The sequence below is a fragment of the Neocloeon triangulifer genome, unplaced genomic scaffold (assembly GCF_031216515.1).
Source record: "Neocloeon triangulifer isolate White Clay Creek 2 clone unplaced genomic scaffold, ASM3121651v1 ptg000014l, whole genome shotgun sequence".
NCBI lineage: Eukaryota > Metazoa > Arthropoda > Insecta > Ephemeroptera > Baetidae > Neocloeon > Neocloeon triangulifer.
Genome location: NW_026775556.1, coordinates 8,944,163 through 8,966,937, shown reverse-complemented (window position 1 = coordinate 8,966,937; position 22,775 = coordinate 8,944,163). Strand labels below are relative to the sequence as shown.

The 22,775-nt window shown below is 39.3% G+C and overlaps 4 protein-coding genes across 6 annotated transcripts; 2 read left to right on the top strand and 2 right to left on the bottom strand.

The window, feature by feature from the left end:
- The first annotated feature begins 339 nt into the window (after positions 1–339).
- Positions 340–6,338, top strand: LOC132199339 (protein tramtrack, beta isoform-like). 3 transcript variants are annotated; one of them, XM_059623977.1, is made up of 7 exons: positions 340–500; positions 1,653–1,850; positions 1,917–2,099; positions 2,834–2,983; positions 3,070–3,205; positions 3,674–3,947; positions 4,253–6,338. In XM_059623977.1, exons 2-7 carry the CDS (start codon positions 1,665–1,667, stop codon positions 4,389–4,391), a joined length of 1,068 nt encoding a protein of 355 aa, XP_059479960.1. In that variant the 5' UTR covers positions 340–500; positions 1,653–1,664; the 3' UTR covers positions 4,392–6,338. The 3 variants fall into 3 exon arrangements, with proteins under 3 accessions (XP_059479960.1, XP_059479959.1, XP_059479961.1); XM_059623976.1 differs by lacking the exon at positions 340–500 and adding an exon at positions 593–1,114; XM_059623978.1 differs by lacking the exon at positions 340–500 and adding an exon at positions 599–1,114 and having other exon boundaries at positions 3,085–3,205.
- On the bottom strand, positions 6,335–8,289 carry LOC132199337 (uncharacterized). Its single transcript, XM_059623975.1, has 4 exons — positions 8,161–8,289; positions 7,853–8,073; positions 7,404–7,794; positions 6,335–6,981 (listed from the first exon to the last, which is right to left on the bottom strand). The coding sequence occupies exons 1-4, from the start codon at positions 8,228–8,230 to the stop codon at positions 6,434–6,436; spliced, it is 1,230 nt and encodes a 409-aa protein (XP_059479958.1). The 5' UTR covers positions 8,231–8,289; the 3' UTR covers positions 6,335–6,433.
- A 1,145-nt stretch (positions 8,290–9,434) lies between these two features.
- LOC132199336 (uncharacterized) lies at positions 9,435–11,462 on the top strand. Its single transcript, XM_059623974.1, has 5 exons — positions 9,435–9,587; positions 9,638–9,858; positions 10,209–10,599; positions 10,660–10,997; positions 11,053–11,462. The coding sequence occupies exons 1-5, from the start codon at positions 9,515–9,517 to the stop codon at positions 11,260–11,262; spliced, it is 1,233 nt and encodes a 410-aa protein (XP_059479957.1). The 5' UTR covers positions 9,435–9,514; the 3' UTR covers positions 11,263–11,462.
- A 2,811-nt stretch (positions 11,463–14,273) lies between these two features.
- LOC132200810 (uncharacterized) lies at positions 14,274–18,986 on the bottom strand. Its single transcript, XM_059626545.1, has 7 exons — positions 18,887–18,986; positions 18,412–18,498; positions 18,244–18,354; positions 17,939–18,190; positions 15,187–17,879; positions 15,021–15,135; positions 14,274–14,964 (listed from the first exon to the last, which is right to left on the bottom strand). The coding sequence occupies exons 1-7, from the start codon at positions 18,899–18,901 to the stop codon at positions 14,674–14,676; spliced, it is 3,564 nt and encodes a 1,187-aa protein (XP_059482528.1). The 5' UTR covers positions 18,902–18,986; the 3' UTR covers positions 14,274–14,673.
- Positions 18,987–22,775: the final 3,789 nt, after the last annotated feature.

The following is a 22,775-nucleotide window of genomic DNA, read 5'->3' as shown; positions in this document are numbered from 1 at the left end:
AACACAATTTTTTTAAACGCAGCTATATCCAGTATTGCTGCTCTGCTTGAGCTTTATTGGTATAATTAACATCAAAAAATGTGTCAATTTCTGTAACGATCGCCAATTTTTTTTATAATTAATCCAGGAATCGGTGCTGCGGTGGGCAGATAAAATTACGCAGTTTGAGCAGGCAACCCGCGCAATAGGTAAGCTGAGCAGGTTGCCTACGCTGGATGGATGCAGGCGCTGCCCCGCGACGGGGGCAAACTGCGTCGCAGGCCGGCAGCTGCAGGGGCGCAAAGGGGTGAGGGAGCGCGTCTGCAGACAGGGGTGAGTTTGCTGCGGGGCGGCAGATGGCGGCGGGATGCTGCTGCACGGCCCTCTGGCTCGACGCCAACCCCCATTACAATAATACATCAGCTGGGCGCGCAAACTTCCGAGCTCGAGAGCATCATCTCGCGACTAGAGAGAGAGAACAAGAGAGCGGCGGTGGAGTCTGTGCTGGGGCGCATTATCTCGTAAGTATCGCGCTAATTTTAATCAAAATCCGCGTTGGGCAATCGAGACGCGCGTTGCAATGCAATGGCCACACGCGAGGCTCTCGCGTCTCGGCGCGGCGGCCGCGAGCAGAAAAGCGAATCGGTCGCCAAGCGGCCAGCCAGCCGACCGAGATGGATGCTGATTTAGAAATGGAGGGGTGCGGGCTTTTAATTGTCACGCGCTGGAATGTCTGCGCTAAGAATAGCATGCAGCTCTCGACGCACAATTCTGGTCCGCTCTTTCTTTCTGTCCACTTGGCCAGCGTTGTTTGTATTTTATTTTGAATCGGCCCCGGCTGACGAGCGGCAAAATAGACCTGGAGCCGCCGATGGAGCCGCACTAGAATAGGCGCTCGCTTCCAAAAGGACACTCACGCCAAACCCGGCCAGCCCCTGCTATTCTCTCCGCGAGCTGTGTGTCCGGCCGTCCGTCTGTCTCCGGCCGCGTCCGACTTTTAATATCAGTGCGTTCGCCGTGACATCCTTTTTGTCTTGCTCGCTCGCACACCTCCTGGCCATTCCAACACGAGCAACTGCGCTTGCGAAAACCCAAAACGAGGATTGCGTTTAAACTAATTTTTTCTGCAGGAAAAGTGAGTTATTGTTATGGCAAAATATTTTTATCCCTGGAAATAATTTAATTCTTGCTTGAAATTTTTTCCAGACCACAGTAGCTTCAATTGAGAAATGTTTCCAATTTAATCAAAATCCAATTAATCGATGAATTTTTTCATCTTCAGTTTGTTTTTCCAGCCAAACGTTAATAAAAAACGCGACATTTGAAGTATCGAAAATAAATTTTGGATTAATTATTAAGAATTACTTATTTTGGGATATTTAATATGATATAATTAAGATATTTTTTTTTTATAAATATCAGTTATTTCTTTAGGTCACAAATAAGGTCTTCTATTATCCTGTTAGTAATATTTTGTAGTCTAATAAAAGTAAAAAAGCTTAATCTCCGCCAATAGTTCCTTAATATTTATATTTTCAGGAGATAAAAAATATTTTTCGATTTTGGTTTATACACAAAATTGAATTTTTCACACTTGATTAACCTAATATTTTCAAAACCCTTTTTTTGTAACTTTTTTAAAAACACGTTGTTTTGCTTCTCTATTTTTACAGTAATCAGGCAGCATGGGGTCGGAACAGCAGTTCTGTCTTCGCTGGAACAATTTCCAGAACAGCCTTCTTGCCTCGTTGCCACAACTGCTGGACACGAACGACCTGACCGACGTGACCTTGTGTGCCGGAGGCAAAAGCATCCGTGCGCACCGAGTCGTTCTTTCCGCGTGCAGTCAGTACTTCAAGCAGCTCTTCAGGGTCAGTTTCCTCAATTTTCGTCCTTTCACATTGGGGCTAACAAAGGTGTTTTGTGTGTGCTCGCAGGAGATGCAGCCTTTTTACCATCCGGTAATCGTGCTGCCGCAGACCAGCTACTCGGACGTATGCGCGCTGGTCAGCTTCATGTACAGTGGAGAGGTCAACATCTACCAGGAACAACTCCCAAGTCTGCTTGCGGCTGCTGCTGCCCTGCACATTAGAGGACTTGCCGAAGTGCCCCATGCCCATGTGAGTATTTTTTTCTAATTTTAAAAATATTATGAACAACTTTATTTTTATTTTTATTAATGTTTTACCACTCTTTTAAAATATGGATATATACTGTTGTAATAAATAATGCTTTATTAATTTCTTAAATAAAATTATTACAACACAATAATTATGTGAGTTTTAAACAGGTTTTAATTAATTTTACTTTTTCAATTGAATAAAATTGTCTCTTTTTAAAAATATATTTTATTTAAAAAAAAAAAACTACTTTTTGTATATATATTATTTAGATATTATTATTTCAAATTTAATAGAATAAAAAACAAATAATTTGCTCTTGATTTTGTAATATTTTCATATTATTATAAATAGTACAAAAATGATTTTTTAGGCCAATTTATTTAACAGCAAAAAATATTTCCAAGAATAATAACAAAACTTTTTTTATAATATAGCCAAAAATTTCATAATTTGGTAACCAAAATGAATTTTTCTACATTTTAATTTTATTTATAATTATTATCTATTATTATATATGTAATAACAATTTATGGCTAAGTTAAATTTTATTTCAACTTAGTTTGGACATGTAATTCTTAATAATATTAACTATAAAAGAAACGTTGTGGATTTTTAGAGCAATTTTAAATTTATTGGAGAAAAATCTCTGAGATTCTCGATTCTCCCCCTGAAAAATATGATATTTCCATCCCTTTTCTTAACGCGCGCTCTTTTCTTTTTCTCTATTCAAGGCCCACGGCAAGGGTTGCGATAAACCGGAAATGGAGCTGCACTCGCCGAAGAGGCCGCGACTGGACAAACTGGACCTCACCCCGCCAGAGCAGTCGCCCCTCAGCAACCCGCTCAACACCAGCACCCCCCTCCGACCCGCACTTGATCTGGTAAGATCTACAACCGGATTTTCGGCCGCTTTTAGAAAGAGCTGAAAAGAAATCTAATTCCTTTGTTTCCCTGCTTTTTACAAAAGCTTTTTCCATCGCAGAGTCCAGAAAGATACGCAACTAAAACGGAGCCCTCTGAGCCGTCTTCTACCGAACCGCTTCTGGATACGAACTGCTCTCATGACGAACCCCTGGCACTCAGCACGGACAACAACAATCACGGTGCGTGCCAACAGCAAACAGATTTAAATATGTCAAAATTTAGAATCAGAAAACACCAATGAGAGACCTTGCTACGTCATTCCTGCTGCTAATTACAGACATTTTTTTCACGACAGTATCATCTATATGATTTAGAGAAAGCAATATTTCTTTCAGCTTGTTGCGTTCTAAAACAATCTTGCTTTGAAATTTTATAATTTAAATAAGACATAATTTTTTTTTCAATAACATGACATATTATGCAAATAAAAATTACTTTACAGTTATTACAATAACATACATAGAAATTATCAAATTACAATGGAAATTAATTAAATATAACTGCTAATTATGAAGTATATAATTGTTTGAATTTTAACAAATTCATTCATTTTATTATGTAAATGTAATTTATTTTAGTGCATTATATGAAAATTATTTGTATTTTATATGTTTTGAATTCCTCAATTAACTCTATTTAAATTTTAGGACCTCTGACTTCTGACGAATCTCCTGGCAGCGACATGGATCTTCAAGAGCGACTTCTACAGGCCGTCCAGCAAGGCCTGAGTCCCACTTTGCCGCTCAACTTCCTGCAAAGTGGGCCTCTCTTCTCGCCGTTCAACACGATGTCTCGCAACAAACTATTCGCCACATGCCACATTTGTGGCAAATCGTTGTCCAACCAGTACAACCTTCGGGTCCACCTGGAGACGCATCAGAACCTAAACTACTCCTGCAGCCTCTGTTCACATGTGTCAAGGTAAAATTTTCTCTTCACCAAAATTATTTAATTATTCAAAACTCTTATAAATAGTAAAAGCAGTTTTTCTGCATTGTAATATAACGATAATTATTTAAATTTAATTACAAAATTTTTCCTTAAATTTTAAAGAAATAATTACTTAATGTTGCCTAAAACTCTGCAATGATTGTTATGGAAATAATTAAACTATATTGCAAAAACATTTTTCATGCTAACACAACCTTAAATAGCAAATTAATAATTTAAATTTTTAATTATTGGTTTTCATTTCAAAATTATACATTTATTTGTTTTTGGTGCAGGTCAAGGGACGCTTTGAGGAAGCACATTGCGTACAAACACACCGAGGGCAAATATTCGACGCGGATCAAAACAACCTCCAGTTCGTTGTCTTCAAGTCCCGAGGAGGAAAAAGTGGTGGTTGCAAACGCAGCCACCTAGCTTCTCGCTGAATTCCTATCCCCGAGTGCAGATTCCCCCCTTAACCGCCCCTAGCAAAAGAATATGAATCAGCAGATTATCACACCTCAGGTGCCTTGCTAGGAGTTTTGCTGAAGAGTTTAATTTTTCGGTCGAGACACTTTTTTAAATGCCAAGTCTCGTTTTACAACATATATATGAATTTAGAATGTGAGCCAATTGTGGATTGAGTTACCAAGTTTACTTTATGTGGCCGTCGGCCGCTCGTCCGGTACCACGGACGGAGGCCACCGCCATTACCTAAGTTACCATTTTTATGTGAGAAAAACAGCAATCGAAAGTTACCATTTTCGAAGATCGATGTACATATATATTTATACGCGCAAGACACGACGTCTTGCTGTCAGATCTAGTTTAATTAATTTATTATTTTATTTATTTGGAATGTTGAAGCATTCAGTATGGTGTGCCAATTTTTACCAGTAGTGATTTTCCTCTTTTTGCTAGTTTTTCGAGTGCCATTCGTCGAAAGGATATAATACGAGTATTTTGTGCTGAACAGAGATTATTTGACCTCCAAAGCTTTCATATCAAATATGAAGAATTCTATATATCACTCCGTAGGGTACTTAACAAAGATGAATTATTTAAAAGAAAAAAAATATTAAGAAGATGGGATTTAAAAAGTATAAAACTATTTATATAGATAGAAGAAAGAATTTAAAACTGCTTAACTGGGAAAGGCGAGGCACAAAATGCTGTGGAATATGCGTGATAACTTTGTAAAAATTTATAAAAGACATTTTATTTTTCAAAAGAGACGCCCAGGCGCGCTCTCGCAAGAGACGATATGAGCTGTATAGTAAAAAGAGAGAAATGCTTTAAAGCATGTTTTACCTAGGGATTGAATAAGAATGTACATTTTACCCTGCGAGGTTTGAATGCGATTTTTCAAGTTACCAAAATGACGCACGAAAGTAGTTACCAAAACTCTTGATCTAGTTCTTAAGGATGGAAAACAACTAGTGTGTAGTGATTTTTTCGCACATAAGTCTTTTTTCAAATGTGTTTTTGCTCTCGAGTACCCTTATTTTACCATTCCATTTCATAATTTTTCGTTGATTAATTAATTTATTTCGCAACGAGTGTGCTTGTTGAGTGTTTTTGCCGACTTTCGCACAAACACTTCTTTATATGGTTTTGCGCTGCGGATGAGTATCGATCGATATCAATTGTAATAATAATAATGATGCGTACAAGCATGTTAGTATTTTTAGAACCCTACTCACGATCACTTGCTCAAAATAGGAAAGACATCATCCGCGCGGAAGCACATTTTAACCCTTTTGAGTTGTCTCTCGATCAATATGTCCCATTCATATATGCAATTTTAAAAGGAGTAAAATATGTACCACTGAGAAAATTCCTATTTTTGCACTTTTGTGTTGCCCGCCGCGATCCATTGACGAGATAATTAATCGAAAGAAATACACTCAGTACCTAACTGTGATAAGACGAATCTAATAAATGACACACTCACTCACTCTCACACGCAAAATGTTTGCAAAAATCAATTGACTATAACGGAAAAAGTGTAAACAAAAATAAACGAAAAGCCCTGTGCCTACGTAGCTCAATTTTGCCCCTCGCGCACTTCACACCTATTAAAAAAAAATGCACGCAGTCATCAAATAGTACTATTTTACGAGAAAGAAAAAGTGTATTTGGCAAAATTTTGTGAACTTTTCCAAAAACGACCCATTGGATTGAAGAGAAACCTTTTCTGATTTTGTTGACCTAATCGATTTTTATTCATTGTAATTGGTATATACTTAATTATTATTCTTTGACTGTGTTTTCTTAGCTGATAGTTACCGACCTTTTTTGTGAGTTTTCTCGTATAACGTTCTTTTCCCTTTTTATCTCGATGTAAGGATTTTATTTTACAATAAAAATGCCTCAAGTGAATCGAGTCTTGTACTTTAATTCGTCTGGATCCCTTTTGATTTAATGCGACATTAAATAGGACAGCCTCTCGGAATGAAACATTTTCTGCTCGACGTCTACGTGAGGAGACCAGTGACGGTGAGGGGAGGAATTTCAGGCACATTAAGAGCCAGCTCGTTGATGTCACAGCAGAAGCCGAAACCAAGCCGTTGGTCGGAGGGGCTCCAGTTGACCCAAGAGATCTGGCTGCACACATCAGTGCAAAGACCGTAGAAATCAGTTCCAGGAGCGTCGTTGTACGGGTTGTTCAGGCCGACGAAGGCGACGCCGTTCTGGGTGATTGGGTCGTAGACGACGCGCCAGTAGATGTAGGGAACCTTGAGGATGCCGTTACCGTTTGCATCGTAGGCGATGTAGATATCTACAGGGTTTCCATTAACGTCGGGCAATTGGGTGATACCGTTGGTGCCAGTATAGACGAGCAGATCATTGGGGTAGCTGGCGGCGAAGGTGCGGGAGCTCATCTCGAGGTTGTTCCAGTTGCCACCGTTGAAGGTCTGCCATTGGGGAGCGACATTCAGGAACCAGAAGGTGGCACGGTGGTGGGAACCGTAAACGAAATCAGCCTTGGCAGTCATGTGACCGCGAGACATGAAGTAGTCGCCTGCGGAAAACGCACCATTTAATTATTTGCCTCATCATGCGGCCTTTTATATAAATTTGAGTATAAATGATAAAAAAATCATTCCTTATAAATCTTAATTTTTGTAGCGTTTAAAGATGTTAAATTATATTTATGGACAAAAAATTACCACCCTCCAAACAGTTTTGATCCGCTAGAGCTAAAACGACTAATTAAAAAATGGCGCTCTCTAAGGAAAGTCTATTATAATTTTTGTCTCAAGGGAAAAGAATTCTAATTTTTATAAAATAACTTTCAATCTTTACAAAAGCCTTTGTGGATCTTCAATGATTTTAAGTTTTTGAAAGTTTCCAAAGTTCCTTTTTTTAAGCGCGATAATAAATATTATATTCAATGAATATAAATATTTGTCAGGTAATCGTAACAGCTTGCGGCTATTTTACCTGAAGCCTGAACATACTGTCCAGCGAGAGAGGTCGATCCCACAGCCTGAGCAACTGCAGCCAACTGTCCATCCCTGGAGTACTGGAAATCGACGTCCAAGCCAGGAGGATAGAATTCACCCTGAACAAATCCAGGTCTGGGGTAGCCAGACTGGTAGCCATCGATGGCGTTGGTCTGAGTGTACTTGGAGTACAGGGAATTTGATGTGGCGTCATCGAAGCAGATCTCGATGATTTTGTAGAAGGCGCCGGAAGTGAGTTGGAAACCGATGTCAATCAGAGAATAAGCCCCGGGAATCTCGCAAGAGGCTCCGTTGCGCCTGATTGCAGTGTGGAAGGGATCCCTAGAGCAAGACAAGGACGAAAACGAGTAGGTGTTGCCGTTCACGTCCTAAAAGATGTTTATATTTCTTATCATTTTTAATGGTTATGCTATAATAAAAACTTACGCTGAACACGTTTCCACCGACACAGGTGAGCAAAGCCTCTTCAGTGCCAGGGCCGGTCAGGGTGCCACCAGGGCAAGCGAACAGAACCTGTCCGGCATCGGGGACGGTGACGATATCACCACTTTGGGGAAGCCAGAAGCCCTTCAGGTCTAGAGGACCATCGGGGATGATGTACAGGGCCTGGGTCGTTGGCAGGTCAGTGTTGATTGACCACGAGCATTCTTAAATGTTTAAATTATCAGTGAGTATTCAAACATTAATGAAACATAATGCAAAAATGCAATATATATTAAAAAAAAATCAATTACCAGCCTTCGGCAGAGTGCGAGCCTGGCTCAGGGCCACAAGGGCAAGGAAGAACGCCAATGTTCGTGACATCTTAAAGTGCACCGGTTCACGAGGAACCTTGATTCTTTTATACGGATCATTATCGGCGCTTAGAGCAGATAGTGCGAAATCAAGTCAAGTGTCCATCGGTCCTTAATTGTGTGATGGATTTCAAAAAGATCACAATCTTGCATGAGAACATCAGCTGCACGCAAACAAAAAAATCGCTTGCTCTTTGCACACTTCAAACTCACACCTCCATTTGAAGCATCTTGTCATTCACGTGCCTACTTTTTGCGGGCCATGTGATTAGTTAACTAGCTAACACGCGCGCCTCCAGCCTATTAGATCTTTGTTAGTAAAAATGCTTTGCAATATATATACACGCAGCTCTTAATATTTAGTTTTTAGAAAATAATAAATTTTTATTTTGGAATGTATAATGTACCATACAATATTTCTTTATTTATAGTTTCTTTATGGAGCGTTTGAAAAAAGTAAAATAGTACAAATCAAATTTGAAGTCAATTATAAAGGCAAATTTTGTGATTTGGCACATTCAGTACTCACAGTCAGTAGTGTTCACATCCGCACATTAAATAAAATAATATATTTAATAAAAAAAAACCAGTGAATTATAGTGAAGAATTATAACTATAAGGCAAAATTAAAACGGTCCCTTTATTGCAGCAAATGGTGTATTTTTATTGATCAGTCAATGTATCTCAATGTATGGTATTTTCTCCCAATAATAAATGTCTTGTAAAATTTCCCGATTCTTCCATTAAGAGCTTAAAATAATATATATTTTTATTGCTGTTTATTTGCCGAAATTGAAACTAAACTATTTGAAAAGAAAAAATTAGCTCATTAAAAATTGATCTTCATTGCAAAGAATAGAATCACAAATTGATAACTTATTAGTTGAAAACATTTTTTTTAATTAACAATTTCCTTGGAAATTTAAGATCTATTGTTATTCAACTATCGCAATCGTTTTGTGTACAAACTACTTGATTTATTTCATTTTATCTACAGTTGAGAACATTCTGAGTCCTTTTAAATAATCTGACCCATCTGACCTTACTAAAGCTGTTTAGTTCGCGATCAGACCATCCTGCATATCGCGCCCAATCCCATAGCACCAGCAATTGGGTGTGTGATAAGTGTGGTAATCACAAAGATTTGTAGTTGTCAAAGTGCGAAGATTTGTGAGTGGAACAATTTTGATCGATTGCTAATGAGTCCTAATCAACGGGCCCGTGTCTGCGACTGATAGCGGCACAAACTATAAAAGATGCCTGAAGGACGCGTGACAAACAAATCTCTTGCACAATGGTCGGCAGGACCCTGTTACTGTCGCTGGCCTTCGCGGCCTTGGCCCAAGCGAGGATGCTTCCAAAAGCAGGTGAGATTTGTATTAAAATTTCACCCATGTAAATTATAAGTAAAATTCAGACTGCACGTGGTCGACCAACACTGACCTGCCCTCCGTGCAGCCTCTGTACATCAAGCCAGGTGCTGGACTTGACATCAACTCTTTTTGGCTGCCGCAGAACGGTGACATCGTGACCGTCCCTGAGGCCGGAGAGGTTTTGTTTGCGTGTCCTGGTAGCACTCTTGCTGGTGTTGGTGGCTCCGAGGCTCTTCTGACCTGTGTTGGGGGTAAAACGTTTGCGGTAAGAGAGATTAAAAAATAAGGAAATAAATAATGCAACCGGCTACTTTCATAAGTCACACAGGTTGCCTATATTGCAAGTCAAAAGGCAACTTATATGAAAGTTACATGATACGCATTTAAACACAAATATTTGGTTGCAAAGCTACTTTTTATTGATATCTTACCAGAAAATTACTGCCCAAATATTTCTTAGATTTGAAAATTATGAAATTAACAATTTGTAGAAGAGAAGAAAACAAATATTTTATCATAAATAATTATTAAAATTAATTTGAGTGTAAATAGTAATAAATTTTAATTCAATATTTTTTTTTAATTTGAGCCATCACAAATTGTTCAATTCAACAGGACAGCAATAATAATCAGTACTCCTTCTCCTCACTGTCCTGCTCGTCCTGGCCGGCACATACTGCGGTTCGACGCAATGGCGAGCAGTGCCAAATCAGCCTGCCGCACAGCTTGGTTGAAATCGGCTTTGAACTTTCGTCCGGCTTCTTCCATCTGATTACCGTCTGTTTTGACGAGGTCACCTACAACACCTATCAGTCCTTCTTCACGCAGACGGCCGACATCGACGGCTACCAGTCTGGTCTCAACCGTCCCAGCTTCACCGAGGGCGTCGGATTTTACCCCGATTGGCTCGATGTTGACTACCAGTACTCGCGTGTAGGTCAAAAAGAGGCCATTTCCCAGGCCCTAGGTTCAGCCGCTCTTGCCGACCAGTACATACCTGACACAGGTGCTATTTTTTTTTAGGTAAATTAAATTCCTTTTAATATTTTTTTTTTCAAAACATAAGGAAACTACTTCCTGTCGCGAGGCCACTTGGCAGCAAATGCCGACTTCGTCTACGGCGCCTTCCAGCGCTCGACTTTCTACTTCCTGAACGTGGCGCCCCAGTGGCAGACGTTCAACGGCGCCAACTGGGCGCAGATCGAGGACAGTGCAAGGGACTTCGCGGCACTGCAGGGTAATGACCTGGTCGTCTACACCGGCACCCACGGCGTCACTACTCTGCCTGATGTTAATGGAAATCCGGCTGAGATCTTCGTCGGCTATGATCTGAACACTGGCGCCGGCATCCTCAGGGTGCCCCATTTCTTCTGGAAGATCGTTTACGAGCCGGCCACACAAAAGGTTAAATTTTTAATCTAAAAAAATATTAAAATTTTGATATTTTGTTATGGTTCAGGGAGTGGCATTTGTTGGACTGAACAACCCGTACATCGACAGTCCTGGAACCGACTTCTACATGTGTCCAGATGTGTGCGACCAGATCAGCTGGGAGAACTGGAGCCCGACCGTTCAACAGAGTGGCTACGGCTACTGCTGCGACGTGAACACCATCAAGGGCCTCGTCCCTGAAATGCCCGATATCGTTGTCACTGGTCTTCTCGCATAGAAAAAATCTGAATATTTCAACTTGGACTTATCTGGTGCATATTGACTGATAGCCATTTTGCCATCAACAGACATTTTTTTAAATGCAATGAAAATAAATGAACAAATTTTGAGAGTCAATATATCTGAATAATGTCTGTTGCACACACACGTCTTAATATAAATTTATCTGAAATCTGAAATAAAGAAATTTTTAATCGATCCATTTAGTATTATCTACAAAAAAATTTGAATTAAAAAAAAAATAAAATAATCATGCAACGTTTAATGTAAAACAACCTATCAATATTAATACCGTAAAAGATTCTTTGAAGCATTTAATTTAAATTAATTATTTCTTTGAAGAAAAACGTCGTTCTCACGCAGTTAATAATTGGACGAGGAATTATTGGTGCGCCGAGGTCGATTACGTCGCTTTATAAGCTGCTCTGAAAATGCAATGCTCAGTCAGTTGTACCGTTAGCGGTGGCGGTTGTGATCTCTTTGCAATTAATAAAATTAATACGCCAGTCACATTATTGATAAACTGCAGGTAATTAAACTCCCGCAAATTGCGCTCTCCGTCAAGATCAATTTGAAAATGATATAAATGATGTGTGAGCGCACTATTTTTTGCGATTGTAAATTGCAAAGATAAAGTCTCGCTATGCGCGCTCGGCCGAAAAATTGACCTCTAAATATAATATATCCTTATTATCCAGGCGCGCGTTATTAGAAGGGGGAAAAATTGATTTTGAAATGCAATATCTTATTTGTTTGAGGAAATAAAATTCTAAGAATTATAAAGTTTTGATCAGATTTAATTTTTAAATCGTTGACTGGGTATTGAACCATATAAATAAAATTGTAAATTAATCAACATTCTCTTCTTATTAAAGAAAAATACAGAGCGTTTTTTAATATTATTATCTGACTTTGATTCAATTCTTTGGTCTTTGTATTAGCTTTATCCAGCTTTATATTATATCTCCTATATTTTTTTTATCCCCAAGGCTTTCAATTTAGCTACTAGATAATATTTTTACACATTACAAATTTTCAACTTGAATAAATATAATAAGCAATTAATGTAATTTTTTATTTTGATAATATTTAATCACTTGGAACACATTCAGGTGTATCAAAGAAAAAGTTGCAAAATGCAGAAGTTGAGATTGCAGCGTGTCAAGAGTTTTTATGTCAGACGGGTGTGTAACAAGAGAGACGAGCATCCTTGTGAAGGCCATTGCTCCAGCTGTGGAGGAAAATCTCATTTGCTGAGCAGAGCCTGAGAGCCGGTCGGTAAATTGTCCTGTATGTTATTCAATAGCTGTGGGCAAACGAGAAGCTCATCAGCATGGCAGCATAATATAAATAAAGATTGATTTGATCCCGCGCTAATTTTGCAGTACGACCGTGACGGTAAAATGCAATTGATGGCCACGTGAATACAAGCAGAGATTTACTGCCAAGATTAATCAGCTCGTGTGCGAGGAAACGGTTATACAATAATTTTTTTTTTTAATTCGTTACAAAGTGGATATTAACGGCTTCGTAATTATTTGCGCAGGTCTAGAGAAAAAACAAAACAATGAACTCGTTCTTATATCCAAGCGGCGCGACTAATCAGAAAATAACATGGGTCCGAAACGATTGCCAATTTGGTTCTACTCTAATCGCAATTATGCTCTTTTCTCATTAAGACCTCTCTTATTCTTGGGAATTTGGCACTGCCAGAAGATTAATTTTTTTATTCCTCTTTAAAAATTGAACATTTATTTTTTACAATCAAAATTAATTAAAATACATAAATTTATTTATTAAAGTTTATTGATAAATCAGACTTTTTAAGTTTATAATTTTTTTATCAGCATTTCGATAATATATTTTTTAAATTAAATATATATTTAATTTTTTTAAATATAAAATAATTAAACTTTAAATTTTCAAAGCCCTCACACTCCAAGTTGCACTCAAAAAAATTTTTTTTGATTAATGATTGGTTTAAAGTTTTTTGCAATATTTTTATTTTAATTCCTCGATATTTTTTGAAAATCAAAATTATTGCTCAAATTAAAACTATTATATAAATCCGATGTAAAAAAAAAAAAAAAATGATAAACGAAAATAATGAAATACTTAAAATAAACAAAGAAATTAATCTGTCGACTGATGACAATTTTTCTTTTTTTTTATACTTTTATGTAGCTGTTACGTATTTCAAACCAAATTAAGATTGTTGAAAATTTGCTTTTCGCTGAAAAATTGATCTATTTTCATAGTTTTATCACATTAAGATTATAAATTAATTTCTCAGTTGGCTCTCCTTATTATACAATATAACATATAGGCATATTATTTCATTGGAGCCAAAAGAGCACAATTTCGATCCGCCACTCACGTCAATTTAAGCTTGATAAAAAAATGCCATGTGCTTTCCCATTGTGTATTCTTGCAACGAAATTGAACACGAGCAATTTGCAACGGATTCTTTCAGCCAATATGACTCGGGCCATTTTTCGTGCGATTCATTACATTCAAAATTGACGTGCACACAGACGCTCTGGTGTAATAAAAGCAGCAAAGCACGGCTATCGTTTTATTATATTGCAATGCACGCGTATGTTCCGTTAGAGAACATACACAGGAGCAGCTCCTCGTAACACATAAATGCTCACTTGTATAATTCGCCTGACAAGGAATAATGCATTATTGCTCTTATTCTCAAAAGACGGCAATAACGATACACTTTTCCCACGTGTTGAGCTTTCTTTGCATTTCTACCGAGTGGCTTTTTCAAACTGTAAATGCGGTAGACAATCTAAGGCAGGAGGATGGCTTTTATTTTCTAAAAAAAATGCCACATTGGGATGATTAATTTATCTAGATGCAGATTAAATTCAAATTAAGTGCCGCAATTTTCCCGCCGTATAAAGATGAAGCTGATTGTTATAATTAAAAGAATCACGGCTCAATGATAATTGCAGCAGGATGGTGAAGGAGGTTAATTCAGAATAATTACAAAATTAAAAATTTTACAGTTCAGACTTTTTTTTATTGAAAACACAAAATAAAGTCGCTACTTGCAAGTGCAAAAATTATATCACAACTTCAAGTGAACATTCCCATCAAATTTCAACAAAATAAAGTATAATTATATCTTTCAGCTCAGTTCTTTCCTTAAAATTTTAATTCGGCCATATTTGATTCTGTGTCTACAAAAATATGGAATAACACCAATGAGTATTGTAAAGAGGGATTTAGGCTTAAAGCGGCTTAAAAGGTTAAAGTGATGTAATTGTGATTAATGAATTATTGCGCAAGCTCAAGGCATGCATCTTTCTTGAGCAGGTAAATAGACGTGTTCCTGTTATTCCCGGTCGTTGTAGATGAAGCAAGTTAAAATTTAAAAATTTTTCATCACATTCGAGTATCAATGAACATTGATAATTTCTTTGACTTTACATTTTAAACATTCAGTTGGGGTGTTGCCAAGACAGGCGACGTGAAATGCGTGAGAGCAAGGGAAAATTCTGACTCCGCTCTTTTTCAAGAGAACGCTGTCTGCAAATGGAAGGGAGCATCGAGGACAATTTTGGTCCCACAGTTGGACCTGGACTCCCCAGTGATGGCTGTCGGAAGTGGAAGGCGGCATGTAATCGCTGGGCAAGACACCCTGCAGTGATAGATCTTTACTCAGTGCCTCCATCACTTTGCTGCCAATCTGAAAAATAAAAAAGTCATTTTTCCAAAGTAAAAATCAAATAAATCTCAAAGTACCTCTGACGAGAAAAGATTTTTCGAATTGTCACTTTTTTGCATCAACTCCACAGCTTTGTTAGCTTTTTTGGGCGCATCTGACAGGAGAGTGGCAAATATGCAGGACTGGAAAAAGCTTTAAAAAGAACATTAAATTTTTAACTAACCAAATGCAAAAATATTTTACCTCTTTTTCAAAAGTCCGGTCTGGCCCGGTCCAGCTTGTATTGACAAAAGGTCGATTGCTTTCTCCGGACCCATCACTTTTATTACACATTGTCCGATGAATGTCCAGTCGAGATTACTTTCTTTTAAATCGATTGGCGTGCCACAGTTTAAGCAGCTTTTTGATTCATCCAGTTTTCTTCTTGCTTGCAGTAAATAGTTAAAATGAGATGAAACAAACTGGGGAAGATAGTCTTCAAATAGATGGACACTGTCCAATTGCAGAATCAGAGGCAGAAGGGTGTTCAGGTCACTCCCGTGCTCTAATTTGTAATTGATCAACTCCTTCCAAAGACCCAACTTGCGGCAAACGCCTAAGTACTGGTCGACGTTTGTTTTTTTCAAAAGTTGCAGCAACAAATTTCCGACAAACATGAACTGCAAAGGGTATTTTCTCAAACCACCAGGCAGAGGGTGACCGCAGTTGCAGGCCGAAACGGGTCCGATCTTGTTCAAATTGACGAAGGCCTCCATGGCCAAGTGGTAAACATGCACATCCTCCAATAGGCAGTCTTCGGCAATTGACTTTTTGGTGAGGAACGACAACAACACGTTCTGGCAGTAGCGTTGAATGTTCTGACTAGCATTCCCGGCTGTGATTTTGTGCTGCTGCAGTTTCAGCACGACATAGCAGAAGTCGCGCAGGGCAACGTTTTCGCCGATAGAGAGACAAATGTCAATGCCCTCGTTGCTCGAGACGCGCAGCAGAAGGTACATTACATTCAGCAGGCGTGGCAGGGGACAAGTGTGGTTTGTGATGGCCTGCCGGATGGCGTCTCTGGACTCGCTCGTGATGAACTTGAGGACTTGCGGCTGGAAAAAATTGAGGACGGCGCACCAGCTCATAAAATAGCAGGGCAAGCCCAAGCCGATCAGGTCTTGCAGAATAACATTTTCGTCCAAGATTTCTCCAAAAGAGGTGACTAGTTTGCTCAAAAGTGTGTCCAATAGCAGGTCCTGGTCAGAGTGAATGGTTTTGAAAACGTCCGGGTAGTCCGAGTCAGGTTTTAAATCGCAACTTGAGGGCAGCAGACTTAAAATATATTTTGTTTCGAATGAATGGTGCAGTGCGTTTTGCACAGCGGTTTGTTCTGATTTGCTAAGGGCGGTTTTGAATGGAAAAGCTTCCGATTGCTTGGGGAATGAGTTTTCAAAGGTAACTATGCAACTAGTTAAAATTTGTTCAAAGTTTTCCGACTTGATGGCTTCTTTGATTTTGTCCATATTTGGCCCATCACATCCATTTTGCTTGGTCGAAATGGGCGACCGTCCATTGGGAATCAAAATTTCCAGTCCGTCGTTTTCAGTCTGCTCGGTCTGATGTTTTTCTCCTCCATTAATTTTACCACCTACGTCTAGCAATGGTACTTCCTGACTAAAATATTTCATTTTCCCCTCCAAGGCCATCCACTGCCTCTTCAGCTTGCTTGACAGAATGTTGGTCAAGTCTTGCAGGGCGGCAATCGTTTCCGGAGGGGTCATTAAGTTGAAAGGCGATTCTTCCAAGGTGATTATTTTGTTTTCTGCGTGTGCAGGCAAAGACTGGGCACTGTTATTCCTAGGAATTTCTTTCACTTTGCCTTGACTGGCCGCTCTCCTCTTGGGCGAGGCGCTGAGAGAACGTGACCTCTCAGACCCTTTTCTTGACCTGCCGAGGATGCGCAAACTTTTGCCCTCCTCATCACTGTCAATGCTGTTGCCGATTCTGTAGATTCCACTTTTCATTTTCTGTCCTCTTGTTTGTCTCGATGGCAGGAATTTGAGAATTTCCGAAGTGAGAGGCAAAATGCTCTGCCTCAAATCAGTGTGGTCGGAAAGCTTTTCGGCCAGGTCAGCCATGAAGTGGAGTTTGCGGGCAGACGGAACTATTCGCACCAAGTGGTCCAGGTACTTGTGGCACAGCTGCGCGCAAATCGCGTACTCCTTTTTGAAGTACAACTTGAGGATGCATTTTTCCACTGGCTGGAAATGTAGGGCGTGCATCTCTCCCGACTTCCGCCACACATAAATCGTGTCCTCCCAGACCTGTGCGTCCGAAATGTTGGTTATCGAGTTGCTCCAAAGCACAACAAGTGAATTGTCCGGATCAAAAATGTATAAGCCATCCTGTCGAAACGTGAATAAAAATTTATCCCCAATCGCATTCAGTTGGGGAAAATTAAAACTGCTTTTTATGGTTTCCGGGAGTGTCTGTTCCGCAGGCGAGATGTGGGTGGAAACTATATTTGTAGGAGCTTTTGTCGAGAGGGCCTCTCTCAGTTGATGGGTGCTCATGACCGAACCATCACAGTTGACCTCCCAAAGGCGCGAACCTGGTCTGGCGCAGAAAATTCTCAACTTGCTTTTAACCCTGAAGGGTAGACTTTCGTTGATTCCAATCAGGTCAAAGGTGTTGGCTGATACTTGGGCAGTTGGGGGTGGAGCCAGAGGTTCATTTGGTTGTTTCGAGTCTTCTTTCTTGCAGATAAAGCAGGCACCGAATTCGCCGTCGCGCAGTTTTTGGCCTACTTGTTTGTACTGCTCTTTTTCGGTGTCGGACAGGTAGCAGCGAGTGAGGGTTGAAATAAGAAGCAGGCCGTGCGCAAAGTCCATCTGTACGATGCTCGAGTCAAGTTGCATCAGTTGCATTGACGGAGTTTGGAAAATATTTTTGGCCTGAAATGAGTGAAATTTTAGAGAATAAATTATATTAAATTTAGTTAAATCCGACGTACTGTAAAAACAGAAACGCAGAGAAGTGAGATTTTTCCTGTGTTGTCTCCGATGTAAAGGTCATCGCTGGTTGCATTCCACTGAAGTGTTGTGACCTCCGCGCCTAAATGTTCATTTGAAGTTTGCAACCTCCGAGATGCAGCCGACGAGGACTGGAGAACGTTGTGCTCGAGCAGGATGACAACCCCTTTGTTAGTGGCGTAGGCCAGGACTTTCTCGTCCGGAGAAACAGCCACCTTGACAATGGCGCCATCCTGATTTAAGAAAGTTTAGTTTAAGTACAAATTTAACTTTTAAATTGACAAACCTTGCTGGGGATGAGGTGAAGAAAGGTGCAGGGCTCCCTTCGAAAAATGTACAAACCGCCACTGGTTGCTCCGAAAACTAGCAGCTTTTGAGACAGGCCAAAACATGTGTACTGATATTTGGATTTTATTAGAATAACTTCAAATTATAAATTCTTGAATGATTTTACCCTTATTCGTTGTGTTGACTTCAGAGGTTGGAGGACGTGTTTTAAATTGTCTAGCTCGCACAAGACAAAAGGCTGCCTTTCATTCTCCTGTAAATTAAATTATACAATAATTTTCAGTTTAAAATAATTTATTTTCGTTTAAGCAGAAATAATTTGAAATAAAAATAAAAAAAGGTGAAAGTGAGAAAAAAAATAATTGCAGTGCTTGTCGTTTGTCCTTATACCTGTGCCGGGTGTATTGATCAAAATTTATTACTGCGGCATGTCGTTGCAGCAGTGACAAGTCAACATGAAACATTTAAACGCCGCCCAACCCAAACAACCACAAACACCAGCAAAAAGGTCAAGGCGCATCGAGTTACATAAAAGACTAAAAAGACCCACTTTAATTTCGCCCCTTGCTCTAGATAACCTGGTTAGAAAAAAATGCCGATTGGTGCACCCCGCTTAAGAGTGACTTTAAAAAATTAATTACCTCAGTTTCGTCCATGGCTACCGCATATTTACGGCGAATTTCGACGATAATTTGGCGCCTGGTCGAAGCAGCTCGGTCATATGATCATTTTTGTTTTTTGTTTATGGCGTTGGCCGTGCCCACGGCTCGAGGGTCACGTGCTGGCGCCGAGCGCGAGAGACGAGCCAGTTTGAAAGTTGGTGTTTCGCAGGTTGCCGATGCGTCAGGCGTTAAAATAGAATTACAATTTAAAGAAGAATGTATGCTTACCAAAAAAATATTCAAGATAAACATCATAATCATAATAATAACTTGAATTTAGAAAAAAAGATTATTATTTTTATAATATGTATGATACTATATTTTTAATTCTTTTTTATTAAAATTAAAATTGTTTGATGTAATTATTTTGTATTATTAAAAAAATTTTAAAAATTAAAAATCGATAGGACTCAATTTTTCAATGAGTATTTACATTGATTTACATAAAAAATTTGTAAAATTTCAATGAATCTCAAACTAAAAATATTTAATAACTTTGGATACAAAAAATATTTGCTAGAATTATTTTTTTCTGTTGTACACCTAGTGTGTTTAATAACTAATCTATTTTTTTTATAATAAAAATTAATTTTTATTGGTGATTAATAAAAATATTCATGACGTCATTTAACTGACGACACTTTTGAATTGTAAATTTTAATATCATTAGGAAATGAAACGTGAGCACTCCAGAGATGCTGTTATCTAACAGCAAGAGGCTATAATTAAAATTATCGTTCTGCTCTTGGGAGCGATATGCAATAAAAAACATAAATCTCGCTACTTATTTCATCGCTTTTTTTGTCTTTAAATAAAGTGGCAGGAATTTCTGCGAAGAGGAACTTCTCACGCAAGAGCGGCTCTCAAAAGATGCGCGGCCCCCATTCCCAGCCGCATCATCTTTCCGGCTAATTTTGAGACTTCACACAACGCGCGAATGTGATGTGTCGCCGCATTTTATCCCTTTTGGATGAAAGGACTCTTCTGTGTGCTTTTTGTGCATTACATTTTGATGCAGCGTCTCAAAGGGATTTTTCTTTATTCGCGACCGCGTGGAAAGCCAATTATATCGACGCGCGTAGAGTGCTTGGCAAAAGTCACGGAGCTGCATCATTACTATTATCACGTCGCTTGGTGGAACCACGCGGCGTTCCAAACTTTTTCAGACGGCGGACGGACACAAGAAAGAGCCGCTCTTGTATTTGGCCTTTGAATAAACACAAAAGACGAAGCGAGCAGATGCAAAGCGACTCATGCAATGCTGAGAGGCCATTTACACCAAAATTACTTTAAGCCGCAAATTTGGCACCTCAAGGAGCTTGCGTCATTTCATGAATATTTAGATTCGCAAGAAAATTGCAATGGTTGTAGCAAATTTAATGCACTCAAAATACAAAGATTTAAAGGCCCAGTATCGCTCAGATACTTTGACTGTGAGAAAAACTACAAATACTTAATTTCAAAATTTGTTCTTTTGGTAAATTTATTTTTTCTTTCTAATTTAATTAAATTTTCTTTAAAGACATAGTAAATAATTCTTACTGAAAAAGCTAGTTAATTTAAAAAGTTAATTTCTTCAAAGATAAAGAGCTAGTTTTGATTTTTTTTTTACCCAAGTGAAGCTTTCTCAGAATTTCGAGTGTGATTAAATAAAAAAACTGAACGAATTTTAAGCAATAAATTTAAGAATTTATTCAAATAAAAGAATCTTTCTGCTAAAGCTTCCCGGCCCGATCCTAGATTTTGAAAAAGTCAATTTTCTGCTAGAGCTTCCCGGCCTGAACCTAGATTTTGAAAAAGCCATTTTTCTGCTAGAGCTTCCCGGCCCGATCCTAGATTTTGAAAAAGTCAATTTTCTGCTAGAGCTTCCCGGCCCGATCCTAGATTTTGAAAAAGTCAATTTTCTGCTAGAGCTTCCCGGCCCGATCCTAGATTTTGAAAAAGTCAATTTTCTGCTAGAGCTTCCCGGCCCGATCCTAGATTTTGAAAAAGTCAATTTTCTGCTAGAGCTTCCCGGCCCGATCCTAGATTTTGAAAAAGTCAATTTTCTGCTAGAGCTTCCCGGCCCGAACCTAGATTTTGAAAAAGTCATTTTTCTGCTAGAGCTTCCCGGCCCGATCCTAGATTTTGAAAAAGTCAATTTTCTGCTAGAGCTTCCCGGCCCGAACCTAGATTTTGAAAAAGTCATTTTTCTGCTAGAGCTTCCCGGCCCGATCCTAGATTTTGAAAAAGTCAATTTTCTGCTAGAGCTTCCCAGCCCGATCCTAGATTTTGAAAAAGCCATTTTTCTGCTAGAGCTTCCCGGCCCGATCCTAGATTTTGAAAAAGTCATTTTTCTGCTAGAGCTTCCCGGCCCGAACCTAGATTTTGAAAAAGTCATTTTTCTGCTAGAGCTTCCCGGCCCGATCCTAGATTTTGAAAAAGTCATTTTTCTGCTAGAGCTTCCCGGCCCGATCCTAGATTTTGAAAAAGTCAATTTTCTGCTAGAGCTTCCCGGCCCGATCCTAGATTTTGAAAAAGTCAATTTTCTGCTAGAGCTTCCCAGCCCGATCCTAGATTTTGAAAAAGCCATTTTTCTGCTAGAGCTTCCCGGCCCGAACCTAGATTTTGAAAAAGTCATTTTTCTGCTAGAGCTTCCCGGCCCGATCCTAGATTTTGAAAAAGTCATTTTTCTGCTAGAGCTTCCCGGCCCGATCCTAGATTTTGAAAAAGTCAATTTTCTGCTAGAGCTTCCCGGCCCGATCCTAGATTTTGAAAAAGTCAATTTTCTGCTAGAGCTTCCCGGCCCGATCCTAGATTTTGAAAAAGTCGATTTTCTGCTAGAGTTTCCCGGCCCGATCCTAGATTTTGAAAAAGTCATTTTTCTGCTAGAGCTTCCCGACCCGAACCTAGATTTTGAAAAAGCCATTTTTCTGCTAGAGCTTCCCGGCCCGATCCTAGATTTTGAAAAAGTCAATTTTCTGCTAGAGCTTCCCGGCCCGAACCTAGATTTTGAAAAAGTCATTTTTCTGCTAGAGCTTCCCGGCCCGATCCTAGATTTTGAAAAAGCCATTTTTCTGCTAGAGCTTCCCGGCCCGATCCTAGATTTTGAAAAAGTCATTTTTCTGCTAGAGCTTCCCGGCCCGAACCTAGATTTTGAAAAAGCCATTTTTCTGCTAGAGCTTCCCGGCCCGATCCTAGATTTTGAAAAAGTCAATTTTCTGCTAGAGCTTCCCGGCCCGATCCTAGATTTTGAAAAAGTCATTTTTCTGCTAGAGCTTCCCGGCCCGAACCTAGATTTTGAAAAAGTCATTTTTCTGCTAGAGCTTCCCGGCCCGATCCTAGATTTTGAAAAAGTCAATTTTCTGCTAGAGCTTCCCGGCCCGATCCTAGATTTTGAAAAAGTCATTTTTCTGCTAGAGCTTCCCGGCCCGATCCTAGATTTTGAAAAAGTCAATTTTCTGCTAGAGCTTCCCAGCCCGATCCTAGATTTTGAAAAAGTCATTTTTCTGCTAGAGCTTCCCGGCCCGAACCTAGATTTTGAAAAAGTCATTTTTCTGCTAGAGCTTCCCGGCCCGATCCTAGATTTTGAAAAAGTCAATTTTCTGCTAGAGCTTCCCGGCCCGATCCTAGATTTTGAAAAAGTCAATTTTCTGCTAGAGCTTCCCGGCCCGATCCTAGATTTTGAAAAAATCAATTTTCTGCTAGAGCTTTCCGGCCCGAACCTAGATTTTGAAAAAGCCATTTTTCTGCTAGAGCTTCCCGGCCCGATCCTAGATTTTGAAAAAGTCATTTTTCTGCTAGAGCTTCCCGGCCCGATCCTAGATTTTGAAAAAGTCAATTTTCTGCTAGAGCTTCCCGGCCCGATCCTAGATTTTGAAAAAATCAA

Bases quoted from the DNA above. Each gene is read 5' to 3' on its own strand.
- LOC132199339 (XM_059623977.1), top strand. From the start codon at position 1,665: ATGGGGTCGGAACAGCAGTTCTGTCTTCGCTGGAACAATTTCCAGAAC. The intron at 1,851-1,916 runs GTCAGTTTCCTC...GTGTGCTCGCAG, and splicing joins ACTTCAAGCAGCTCTTCAGG to GAGATGCAGCCTTTTTACCA. The intron at 2,100-2,833 runs GTGAGTATTTTT...TCTCTATTCAAG, and splicing joins CCGAAGTGCCCCATGCCCAT to GCCCACGGCAAGGGTTGCGA.
- LOC132200810 (XM_059626545.1), bottom strand. The intron at 18,191-18,243 runs GTTTGTCAATTT...TTCTTAAATCAG, and splicing joins TTCACCTCATCCCCAGCAAG to GATGGCGCCATTGTCAAGGT. The intron at 15,136-15,186 runs GTAAAATATTTT...TTCTTTTTAAAG, and splicing joins ACCGGACTTTTGAAAAAGAG to CTTTTTCCAGTCCTGCATAT.
- LOC132199337 (XM_059623975.1), bottom strand. From the start codon at position 8,230: ATGTCACGAACATTGGCGTTCTTCCTTGCCCTTGTGGCCCTGAGCCAG. The intron at 8,074-8,160 runs GTAATTGATTTT...TAAACATTTAAG, and splicing joins TCGCACTCTGCCGAAGGCTG to AATGCTCGTGGTCAATCAAC. The intron at 6,982-7,403 runs GTAAAATAGCCG...CGTTTTCCGCAG, and splicing joins ACAGTATGTTCAGGCTTCAG to GCGACTACTTCATGTCTCGC.
- LOC132199336 (XM_059623974.1), top strand. From the start codon at position 9,515: ATGGTCGGCAGGACCCTGTTACTGTCGCTGGCCTTCGCGGCCTTGGCC. The intron at 9,588-9,637 runs GTGAGATTTGTA...AGTAAAATTCAG, and splicing joins GAGGATGCTTCCAAAAGCAG to ACTGCACGTGGTCGACCAAC. The intron at 10,998-11,052 runs GTTAAATTTTTA...GTTATGGTTCAG, and splicing joins ACGAGCCGGCCACACAAAAG to GGAGTGGCATTTGTTGGACT.